At 31.0% G+C, this 13,139-nt stretch overlaps 2 protein-coding genes and 1 pseudogene across 2 annotated transcripts; 2 read left to right on the forward strand and 1 right to left on the reverse strand.

Moving 5' to 3' along the window:
• Nucleotides 1–1,218: 1,218 nt before the first annotated feature.
• LOC148190607 (18.5 kDa class I heat shock protein-like) lies at nt 1,219–1,804 on the reverse strand. The gene has a single exon (XM_088102762.1). The coding sequence runs from the start codon at nt 1,741–1,743 to the stop codon at nt 1,285–1,287; it is 459 nt and encodes a 152-aa protein (XP_087958888.1). The 5' UTR covers nt 1,744–1,804; the 3' UTR covers nt 1,219–1,284.
• Nucleotides 1,805–5,106: 3,302 nt separating this feature from the next.
• LOC148190608 (18.5 kDa class I heat shock protein-like) lies at nt 5,107–5,665 on the forward strand (annotated as a pseudogene).
• Nucleotides 5,666–8,740: 3,075 nt separating this feature from the next.
• LOC148190609 (18.5 kDa class I heat shock protein-like) lies at nt 8,741–9,983 on the forward strand. The gene has a single exon (XM_088102763.1). It carries the CDS (start codon nt 8,882–8,884, stop codon nt 9,359–9,361), a length of 480 nt encoding a protein of 159 aa, XP_087958889.1. The 5' UTR covers nt 8,741–8,881; the 3' UTR covers nt 9,362–9,983.
• The last annotated feature ends 3,156 nt before the right edge of the window (nt 9,984–13,139 follow it).

The raw sequence follows: 13,139 nt of genomic DNA on the forward strand, positions 1-13,139 counted from the left end.
CTGACTAACTATTTCTTTTATTCTAGAATAGTAGTCTTTAATGGTCTCAGATTCTTTCATTCTTAATAATTCAAACTCTCGTCTTAGAGAATGAAGTTTAATATTGCGTACCTCGTAACTTCCTTGAAACTCCTCTTGTATTGTATTCCAAGCTTGTTTTGCACTTGTGGCACCAATTATCCTTGGAAAAATTGTCTCATCAACTGCTTGTTGAAGAACAAATAAAGCCCTTGAATCCTTCTGCTTGTTTTCTTTCAACTCCTTCTTTTGAGCTGCAGTAAGAGTAGATGTGTCTTCTGGAATATTGAATCCCTCTTCTATGATATCCCATAAATCTTGAGAGCGGAAGAATGTCTTCATTTTGACACTCCAAAAATCATAATTTTCTCCTTTGAAAATAGGTACTGGAATTGATGATGTTTGATTGGTATAGAATAAGTTATAGTTTTGTTTGCAATAGTTGAAAATTTTCATCTATGCCAGTAGATGACCGAACGTAGCTCTGGTACCACTGTTAGTATTTTGAGGTTGTAAAAGTAATAGTTGATGAGATAGAGAAAATGTAGAGATAGTTGAATGTAGAAGTAATAGTTGGAAAAAGTGTTAGTTGTCTTTAGTTGTAGTAGATGTTGGTTCATAAAATGGTAGATATTGACTTGCTTACAAATGATCCAATGATCCCTATTTATACTAGTAACATCTCCTTAACCAATGTTAGGATATTACCACCACAACATTAATCTAAGATCATTATTCATTCTCTAAAAATTTCTAAAATATTTCTATAATTCTAAACTTATTAAATACTTATGGATATGCATCCACAAATATTTTATACATATTCTAAAATCTTTCTAGATAAAATTTTTTTAAAATTCTATTTTCACCTTCTCTAGTCTTAAACCTTCTTTAGTCTTAGACTTTTATCTTACAGACCCAATTTATACAGAATATAAGGTAGGTATAAAGAATACAAAAATATCCATCTTTGTAAATAGATATGTGAACCAATAGTTCCTGTTTTGGCTAAAATAAAAAACACTTACAAAACTCAATTATATAGTAAAAGGGTAAACTGCAAGAGGAACGCAATGCGAAGAAAGTTTATGCTTCTTTCAATTTCAAAAGTTATTCCAAATTATTCTTACAAACCAAAGTTATCAAAATGAAATTTTATTCCTCAGCAACCATTACTTGTATTTTACACCATCTCTGTAACATCAATCACACCCAAAATTCATACAAAACATGACACTCGATTTTGAAGGAAGTAATTAATTAAACTTAACCAGAAATTTCAATGGCCTTGACGTCAGACTTCTTAACATCTTCCTTCGGAACAGTGACAGTAAGAACACCATTCTCCATAGAAGCCTTCACTTCATCCATTTTTGCATTCTCAGGCAATCTGAACCTCCTCAAGAACTTCCCACTGCTACGCTCCACACGATGCCACGTATCGTTCTTATCTTCCTTCTCAACGTTTCTCTCACCGCTTATCTGAAGAACCTTATCATCTTCGATCTCAACCTTCACTTCCTCCTTCTTCAGTCCTGGAATCTCAGCCTTGAACACGTGTGCCTCTGGCGTCTCCTTCCAGTCCACACGTGTGCTCACAAATGCAGAATTTTCTCGACCAGATTCAGGGAAAGGAAAATCCTTGAAGGGATCCCACACATCCAGAGAGAATGGATCAAAGACGTTGCTCCTTTGTCCACCGAAAAAACTTGGAATTAGCGACATTCTTATGATTATAGTACTTGGCAGAGATTTAAATCTTCACACAGTCTGTAGCGTGATCGTACTCAGGTAACTCTCTTTTGTTTGATGATGATGTCTGAGGAACTGATCCAATAATATTTATACGAAGTGAAAGAATAATGTAGGATGTTCAAGAATATTCTTTCTCATTTCCTTTATTCTTTCCTGTTTGATATCATTCTCCAAACTTCTAGATTTATTCCGGAATTCTAGAAAGTTCCTGTCTTTTTCATATTATTATGTTATTTTTTATTTATATTACTTTTATCCACGCGTTACAATATATTATAACAAAAAAAATATTTTGAGAATTTTACTGTAATAATATTTCATATAAAAATTCTCTCCAAATTTTATTAAAATAAATATTTTGAGAAATTAAGAAAAAAAAATTCACAACAGAATTTCATGAAAAAATTATATAGTAAATTTACTTAAGAAAATTGTATATTTTCACATATTGAGCTTATGAAACTTAATATATAGTTTTATGTAAAGTTGAAAATACAAAATTAAAGAGTAAATTTATCAGAAGGACTTGGTATGATATACCACAAATATAATACAATAGAAAATTTTAACATGACATAAATAATTTTATACGCAAATAATAAAATTCACATAAAAAAATATTTACATAAGTAATATTTGTTTTATTAATATTTTCAAATTAATGATATAGGTCTAAAATAAAGGAAAACATATAAATTTATATGTGAATTTAAAAAAAAAAATATACAAAGATATTTTCAGAAAGATAATTAAAAAATTCATAAATTTTATGAAACTCTATAAATTTATTTTAGAGTTTAGGTTTAGGATTTATGATTTATGTATAAAATATTACTTTACTCTATAATGTAAAATTTATTTATGAGTTTGTTCTGGAATATTTAAGGCTATGTGAGATTTAATTGGGGTGAATATTGAAGTAACAAATTAAATGAGTTTGTTATTAAATATTTCATAATTAAGTTAATATTTTAAAAACATCCCAGAAAATCATATATAAAATATAAACAGGTAATTAATGGATCTAACTTAATAAACAGTAAAGTGCACTTGTCGCTAAAAATCTTTTTAATTTTTCTGTTTTGTTTTTATTGACGTAATGTTGAATTTAAATATAGTCATCTGATCTTTAGGTTTTACGGTCAGCATAGCTTGAGTCGTCTAATGAGCATCATCGATCATACATTGATGGTTTCATCTTATGATCTTTCTCTTTTGGTATTTTTATATTGACTTCTTTATTCATCTGGTCAACTTACATTTGATTTGTCTAATAAGTAACTTTATCTTACTGCCTTTGGTAAAACTCTTTGCTCTCCACATGTTGACTAGTATTGTATAATTCTCACTTTTTTTACAAATGTACTTTTGATAAAGTTTATTTTAACTATGAACACATATTAAATATATAATCATCAACTTTATGATTGCATATATCTTATATTATTTCATAGCAGCTAATCAATATATTTTGCAAAGTCTACAGAGTTTTTACTACTTGATTGCCATGTCTGACTCATGAATCTTGTAAGGTTGTGGTAATTTTTGTAGATTAGGTGTTATGGCAATTGAAGTTGAACATAATTAATGACACTCGTCTAGTTTCTACCTAATGCATTGCTCAGGATATTTTACATTTGTGTTCATTCTTAATCTTTATCTAAATATAGCTATTTTCTTTTTGACTCTTTCATGTAAACATTTTCAGACCATTCTGATCAACTACATTGATCATATCCGAGCTCAGGATTTTGAAGTTGATTATTTAAATATTGGAGGAGGACTTGGGGATAGATTATTATCGTTCTGGTGCCATCCTTCCTTTAGCTAGAGATTGATCATTTTCTTTGTGTTTTTAATAAATCCATATTTGTTGGAGTATGAAATATTAATATAAAAGGACATAAATATACAAGTGGAGTCTTTATTTTATTTTCTAAGTTTATTTTGTAAGATTGAATTTAGTAATAAGATATTATCATTTATACTAGGTTAAATATAGTTAAATTTATTGAGACTATTGTGTATTATCTTATTAAATTTTTGTTAAAATACCTTCAGTAGATAACGGCTCTACCAAATGAAATAACAAGATTATTTTATTTGTTCCTTTTTTTTTCTATGCTTTAATATATAAATAACGGTTTTACTGAATAAAGATTAAGTTTAATATAGATAACGATTATTATAATAAAAGATCTTTAATATAAATATCTTAATTGCTTTTAAGTTTAATATAGTAAATAATATTTTTGTTTCTATAACAATCAAATAACATCTAACAATGAAATAACAACAACCAAAACAAAAGAAACTAATGAAAACAATAGAATTATTCTTTACTTAATTTTTTTTCTTATAATTTTATTTGAAAATGACAATGTTGGATAAATCACACGGATATGTCCGTAGTTCTGCAAGGAAAAAACGTCGAAGTGAGGATTTTATCACGTTGATTCAAGTAGGCTTTGTTACTCGAATAAACGTGGAAAAGACTGATTAAAAGAATTTGAGAAGATTTAAAGGTAAATCTTTTTATTATTTATTTGAATAAATTTGAAGATAAGTGAAAAGAAATTTGAAAATAAATTTATAAAAATTAATGTAGAATTTGATTGATGTGATAGATTAAAAAAATTTATTTTAATTGACTTTGTGAGCCAACTGATACAATTTTAATTATTTTTAATCCTAAATCTTAAGTAATGAGTCAGTGGTCTAATTTTGATATATGATGTTTAATTTTTTCATATAAGTAAAACTTAGATTTATCTTAAATTTTTAATAATTTTTTCTATGAGAAAGTTACTTCAACGTTGGTATACTTTCTCTCGAGGGAAAGTATTACGTAAACGATGACCTTCCTATACCACTCTTATACTACAACAGGACACACTTGAAACCTTTGTCAAAAAACTTTAGAGTGATATCGAACCGCTCAAAATATTTATTTTAGTAAAATTTGGAGAGAATTTTTATATGAAATATTTATTACAGTAAAATTCTCAAAATATTTTTTTTTGTTATAATATATTGTAACGCGTGGATAAAAGTAATATAAATAAAAATAACACAAAAATATGAAAAAGACAGGAATGTTCTAGAAATGCGGAAGAAATCCAGAAGTTTTTAGAGTGATATCGAACCGGAAAGAATGAAGGGAATGAGAACAGAATATTCTGGAACGTCCCATACTATTCTTTCACTTCGTATAAATATTATTGGATCAGTTCCTCAGACATCATCATCAAACAGAAAGAGAGTTACCTGAGTACGATCACGCTACAGACTGTGTGAAGATTTAAATCTCTTCCAAGTACTATAATCATAAGAATGTCGCTAATTCCAAGTTTTTTCGGTGGACAAAGGAGCAACGTCTTTGATCCATTCTCTCTGGATGTGGGGATCCCTTCAAGGATTTTCCTTTCCCTGAATCTGGTCGAGAAAATTCTGCATTTGTGAGCACACGTGTGGACTGGAAGGAGACGCCAGAGGCACACGTGTTCAAGGCTGAGATTCCAGGACTGAAGAAGGAGGAAGTGAAGGTTGAGATCGAAGATGATAAGGTTCTTCAAATAAGCGGAGAGAGAAACGTTGAGAAGGAAGATAAGAACGACACGTGGCATCGCGTGGAGCGTAGCAGTGGGAAGTTCTTGAGGAGGTTCAGATTGCCTGAGAATGCAAAAATGGATGAAGTGAAGGCTTCTATGGAGAATGGTGTTCTTACTGTCACTGTTCCGAAGGAAGATGTTAAGAAGTCTGACGTCAAGGCCATTGAAATTTCTGGTTAAGTTTAATTAATTACTTCCTTCAAAATCGAGTGTCATGTTTTGTATGAATTTTGGGTGTGATTGATGTTACAGAGAGATGGTGTAAAATACAAGTAATGGTTGCTGAGGAATAAAATTTCATTTTGATAACTTTGGTTTGTAAGAATGATAAAGGGGATATTGCCAATTTTTTATGCCAATATGTTTGATGATTGGCAGTAGTTTAGATGCCAATATGTTTGATGATTGGCAGTAGTTTAGATGCCAATATGTTTGATGATTGGCAGTAGTTGAAGGGGTAGCAGAAGGCTTCTGATAAAAAGAAAAAGAAATCACAATTTGCAACAAAATCTTGATATATCAATGTGTAAGTTTAAAAAATTTCAATAAAATATTAAAGGAATCTATATTGCCGAGACTTTGATAAAGGCTTATGGTAACGGTGATAAGAATAAGAAAGTGAGGTTACAGGACCTGTAAAGACAATTTGAATTGTTGACTATGCATGAGAATAAAGTGTGGTAGATTATGGTGGCATATTATTTTGACAAAATGCATGAACATGTAAATGTTACGTGGGTAGGAGGAATGTAAATGTTATGTGGGTACGTAGGAATAGTTTTTTAAACTAATGTGTTCTGAGAATGTTGCCACCAAAATTTGACCACGTGGTTGTAGCCATTGAAGAAACATATGATTTAGAGATTATGAGATTGAGAACTACAACATTCATTGAAACACATTTGAAACACATGAATAATGAATGTAGACCATTTGCTACGGACACAATTTCAGTATAAAGACAAAAAAAGGTCCAAAAATGTTAGCAAAAATAATTTCCAACATAAAAATTACAAAAACAACAAAGCGGAGATTTTAGTGCTTCTAACAAATACAAGAATTACAAGTCTTGCACCATTATGGAGAAAAGAAATGAAAATTTGATAAAAACATGAGATACAACAATTGTAAACGATTTGACATCATTTTGATATGTCAATCAGATGATGTGAAAAACAAACCAAAAACAAAGTTCATTCGATCTAGGATGATATGTCAATCAGATGATGTTGATGGCTAAAAAAATTACAATCAATCAGAGGATAAATTTGATACTTGGATTTAGGTTGTTCAACTCATAATTAGAAGAGAAATGAATGATTTTTGAAAATAAATGAAATTGTGTAAGGATAGATTAAATTTTCTAATGATAGAAGCCTAACAACAAAGAGATTTGGAAGGATAAACTTAAAGATGGTAATTAAAGAAAAGTTGTGATTGAAGAGATGTTGTATGTGCTAGAACTGAAGATAAACTTGCTCAATTTAAATCAACTTACATAAAGGGTTTGTTACAAAGATGTAGGATAACTATCTCAACATATTTGATCGAAACAAAGGATTCATAATCCAAACACATCTGTCTTAGAATAGGACATTTTGTGTCATGATGAATGTTATCAAACATTAATGTTTTACATAGAACAAAACATAATGGTCGTGGCATTTACGATATTTATTATTTGGGTATCTGAATTTTAAAGATTTATTTCAATTAAGCCAACGAGAAATGGTTGATGGCTTACCCACGGTTTACATCCCTAAATCTATGTGTAAAGAGTGTCTCAATGCAAACAAACTAAAGGAAGTTTTTAAAAATAGAAAATAGAGAAATTAGGAGTAGTATATTTAGATGTTTGTGGCTGAATTTAATCTAATATACTTGAGAACATAATGTATTTCTTATTTTTCATTAATAATTGAACTAGGAAAGTTTGGACATATATGTTAAAAAAAAGGTTTTGAAATTGTAGCAGTACAACAATATCATCTAAGGAGGAAATCAAGAACCACTCCGTTACCATTTCATCAAGAACCCATTGTTAAAAACTTCAAAAACATTTCAAAATTAATGTATAGTCTCAGTGGAAAAAAAATGTTAACCTTTTCTCTTTACTTCCACCTTTTCATAGTTCTTAAAAATGTATAACAACTAAATATCAGTTTTACATTGAAAAATGTTAAAAGTTTATTTAATAATTTTTCACTAAAATATGATAATAACTAATACTAACTTTTTTTTATTTCAGCAAAATAGATATTTAAAGTTAAAATATTTTATTCCCACCACTCTTAATCCTTTTCATCATATAAACAATATAATAAAATAATAATATCATAAGACTTTCAACTCAAAACAAATCACATGAACAAATAAATTTACACGTACAATAATATCAAGAAAAACTTGCAATATATTAAATTACCGTAAAATGTGATATATTTATGCAATTAAGCATATGTAAAATAATAATTATGAAACTAATAAACAAAAGTGATTGTAACAATTTTCTGTAATAATATAATTTGGGGGCATGATCAATATCAACAGAGTACAAGTTATGAAATATACTAAAACTTAAATGGATACTGATGTTTTAACAATTTTAACATTATTTATGTGTCATTCTGTAATTGGTTTATGTTTGGTGTTTATGATTATTATTATTGATTGTGAAATAATTTTGGATCAATCAAAGAATGATACTAATGTTAAATGTTATCAAAAAAATATTATCAAAAGTATCATTATCCAACTTAAATAGAAGATAATATGTGTTTCTTGGATAACATAGAATTCTATATTAGACTTTTGAATTATGATATGTTAACAACTTTTTTTAACAATTTTTTAACAATAGATTACGTGTCACTATTTTATTGATTTGTATATTTGAAACGAATCAATCACAAACTACTACATAGACTATTATAGAAAAATTATTAAAAAGAATTGTTAAAAAAACTTTTCCTAGACTTTTATCGGTTCTACGTATTGTACTACTTGGATCAAAATTATGAATTCTTCTTATTTTGGCACATATTTGTTTTTCAATATTTTAATCTTAAAATAAATTAAAATATCTATATTATATTTTTATATTTTAAATAACCATTAATTTAAATTTATTATTTCTTAAATTAAAATAATTATTTAATATTTTGTTTTTAAATTATATTTATTTAAATTTAATTATTTTTACATATTAAGTTTAATTCCACTACTAACATTAGAAAACAAACAGAATGATGTATATAAAAGACTAGAACCTTCTCAGTGATGCTGGGTAAAAGTAGAAGTCTGTGGAAGAAACCGAAAGCTGCGAAAAGAAACCAAAGGGAATACAGAATTTTCTGGAACATCCTAAATAATCCTTTCACTTTCTATAAATACCGCATCGGTTCCTCTACACATCATCGAACAAGAAAAGAATTACGTGTTTCCCATTTCACTAAATTTTCCAGCTTTCGGATTTCGTCTAGTTATAGAAATTCAAGATGTCTCTGATTCCAAGTATCATTGGCCGAAGGAGCAACGTCTTTGATCCTTTTTCCATGGACGTGTGGGATCCCTTCAAGGATTTCCCTTTCCAGAATTCTCTTTCTGCTTCCTTCCCCGAATTTTCTCGCCAAAATTCTGCATTTGTGAGCACCCGTGTGGATTGGAAGGAGACGCCAGAGGCACACGTGTTCAAGGCTGAGATTCCGGGACTGAAGAAGGAGGAAGTGAAGGTTGAGGTGGAAGATGATAAGGTTCTTCAGATAAGCGGAGAGAGGAACGTTGAGAAGGAAGATAAGAACGAGACGTGGCATCGTGTGGAGCGTAGCAGTGGGAAGTTCTTGAGGAGGTTCAGATTGCCGGAGAATGCAAAAGTTGATCAGGTGAAGGCTTCAATGGAAGATGGGGTTCTTACTGTCACTGTTCCTAAGGAAGAGATTAAGAAACCTGAGGTCAAGTCCATTGAAATTTCTGGTTAAGCAATGTTACTTTGTTGATGATCGCGTCTTTTTTGTTCTGCTGAAGAACTTGTGTGTGAGTGATACAATAAAAGGTCTTTTTGTTTTGGTGAGGATGTTGTGAGTGAGTGACACAATAAAATACAGTAAAATGTAACCAATGGTTATGGTTCTTGAGAAATATAATATCATTTGAAGAACCTTTCACCTGAGAATGTCTTAGAATTTCTTCATATATGTACTTGCATTAGAAGTTAATGTAACAGATATCTCTTGAATTAACTTGTTGTATTATAATTACCTATGTTTTTTTTAATTGAAAATGGATGGCATTCACTGATGATAATATCAACTTTTGGAGGGATGAGTTTGCAGAATCAAAGGAGGAGGGGAGAAAGAAGACTCAGAAGCTTCATATTTTTTAGCCATATTTCTTTCTCACTTGCATGTGTTTTTCTTCGTTGCAGAAGAATTTAGCTGTTCTTGCCATTGTCTTTGCAACTGAATTTTTTGTGTGGCTGATTCCACCAAATTCAGAAATCTCTGATTAAGCCACCAAAATATTTTCCGGTAGAAACACGTGTCTTTTTGTTATGTTTAGGACCTTGTGTGAATCAATTTGTGGGTAATTTGTGCTCTGTTACACGATTGATAGCTATTGCTGAGAATCTCATTTTCTTAACTATAGCTTTTAGAATTTCGTTATTATCAGTATCTGCACAAACCTTTGCAGTTTCAAGGTTCCAATAATAATGTGTTGAAAGAGCAATCTTGAAATAAGACCTTGCTATAAAAGTTTAGAATCACATTTTCTGCTAAACTCTAGCACTGTGGCTAATTAAGTAATTTACCTGATATGAATGTGTAACAGGGTTCACCACAAAGATTAACTAAAAATGGATAATGAAAACTGAGAATAGAATCTGAAATTGTTTGTTTTAAATTTTAAAGTAAATTGTGATACTGTGCATATTCAACGGTACGGAAGTTAGTTCAACACGTACATAAATCTTCAACACATACATAAATCTTCATAAAGATATTGTCTACTTTCACTACTTTGAGTATGACTTTGAGAAAGTCTCTGAAAAAGTCTCTTACTAGTACGAGTATCTTATATGTATATCTTATATGTATATTTTAGGATTATAGTTTTCTATTTCTACTTCCTTTACCGTGGAAATGATCACTATTTTTCTTTCTTGAATTTGTTTTTGATATTATTCTAAAAAACTTTATGTATATATAAATTTATGTTTTATATTTTTTTTATTTGATTTAATAATTTATTGTTAGAAATTCAAATATGATATAAATTTTATGTAACTCCCAAAATATAGTAATACCATAATTCAGAATTAATTACAATTAACAGTGAACAGTAAACAGTCTTAATATTAACAGGAAACCAAGGTTCAAAGCCTAACGGCTGATGTACAATTAACGAGCGTATCCAAGTGCAGAGAAAATAAGCAGAACAACTTACGTTCCAAATTAATAACTAATATATATACAGTACTAAACTAACGAGCGCTCTAAGGCTCGGCTTTAACTTCAACTTCCACCAGATTTGCATCCTCCAAATTTTCTTCTTCCAGCATGACTTCAAGGGATGCATCACCATCTGCTCACATCCACAACGGATGATCATTGCATTTTGACAAGACGGAAACACATGGACAGTAGACAACACAAATGGAAAACGCAAGGGTAAGCTTATACTGTTTAATTAATACAACACACATACAGTTCGTAATTCGATTCACACACACATCAAGTAACTTGTTCATGTAATTTAACATAGAAAGATATATAAGACAGACCGTCCGGACTGTATGAACCGTGTAGCTACTTTGCACCCGAGTGATGTAGTAACTGGGATACCCTCAACAGCTGCCACTCGAGGTTAATCCTTCGCCCCTGCTAAGTGAGGGATACGAAAGACCTCCTGCCATTCCCACACATGACTACTCCCTTCTACGTGAAGATGAGCATCACGGAATATCAGGATGGACCAAGCCAGCATTAGCTAACCATAGTCATACTTTACCAATTCAATCTTTCAATATATATATATATGAGACGTTCCTCCCTGGAACGCTCGTCCAAAATCCAACATCATAAATTCAGTTCTCATAGTGTTCACACTTTAACTTATCATATTCCATCATCTTTTACATCATTAAGTTCAGGAGTCAAAAATAACGAACGCTCAATCCATTGAAGAAGTAGGACGAACGTCCAAATAAAGTTACTGGATACTCAGGGAAATATACAACAAACGTAATTTTCTATTTGGCCAGTTAGATGAACTGACTCGACTTGAAGTGTACTGGTGCTTAGAAAATATTTGTGATAAAAATATGAACCAGATTTAATACACAATGGATTGTCAAGAATACTTAGAATCATATCTGAAGATGGTTGCATAATGAAAACTAAGGCCAGAGATTTAACGGACGTACGGAGAATGAATGTCTAATACTTTAGAACGAACGCTATTTTATCAAATAATTATTCAATTAGTACGAACGCGAGGTATGAGACCAAGCGAGATTTAGAATGGACGCTCGTGATAAGACCGAACGCATATTAAGAACGGACGTTCGACATAAGGCCGAACGCTATGAATGACGAATCGCTCGACATAAGGCCGAACAATATAAAGGACGAACGCTCGACATAAGGACGAACGCTATCAAAGACGAACGTTCAACAGAAGGCCGAACGCTATTTAGGACGAACGCTTCGGTATAAGACCGAGCGTTACTTATTCATAAAGTTTTAAATATTTAAATACTGCTGAGCTAGACGAACGCTCAGACATTCAATTTGGGACGCTCGTTCATGAGCAGAATTCCTTCCAAATGAAAGAATCCCAATCTAAGTTACTTTACTGAAATGCCGAACGGTTTAAGACCGTACAGGGACGAACGTCATTTATCAGTGGGAAAGAATGAAATTTCAGATTTCTCAAACTTAGCAAAATTTTCCAGATTTCCAATTTATAACTTTATAACTTTCATTCCAGATTTAATTCATCTTAACATCATCATCATACAGATTTCAACATTTGACTCATTCCCACTATACAATCACCATACTCCATTTATACATGATCAGATCAACATGCATTTAAATCAAATCAAAAACAACATATAATACATACAATCAGTATTTGTTCATGACAGATTAAACCAACATCAGAAATCATATCAGATATCAGTAACCGTTCATAACAGCTCAAACATCAGACTTTACATACATGCAACTCATATCACAAAGAAATCAAGCAGTATGAATTAAACTTATAAGCTTCCCTTACCTGATCTAGCAGTGCACTTCCAAAGGCTTAGAGTTTTCTCTCGTGCTCTCACGGCTTTCTATCAGAAATTCTCTCAACCACTTCAACTTAATCTAAACACCAAAACCGTAAACAGATCAGACTTCTAACTCACGCATGCAACCAGAATTTTGGTTTGCAGGAACTAAATAGATGAAGGTGCAGAGACGAGAACTTACCAGTTCAGTTCTCAGTTCTGTTCGGTTCAGAAGAATGCTCACGGTGCAGAGAGGTTTCCTACGGTGTCTGAAATGAGATTGGGAGGAGATGAAGGTGAGTTATCTTAGAGAGAATATGAAAGAGTTCAGGGAGAATGCAGAGAAGATGGAAGGCCAGAATTTCTTGAGGAAGAAGAAGATGCATGGAAGGAAGAGAAGTGTTTTCAGAGAAATTGTTTTTCTCTTCCTCGTCAAACGACCTGGTGCACTCACATACTGCCCCCTGATTTCCACTACA

This window comes from Vigna umbellata, unplaced genomic scaffold, assembly GCF_029865625.1.
Source record: "Vigna umbellata cultivar VRB3 unplaced genomic scaffold, Vumbellata_1.0 scaffold_719, whole genome shotgun sequence".
NCBI lineage: Eukaryota > Viridiplantae > Streptophyta > Magnoliopsida > Fabales > Fabaceae > Vigna > Vigna umbellata.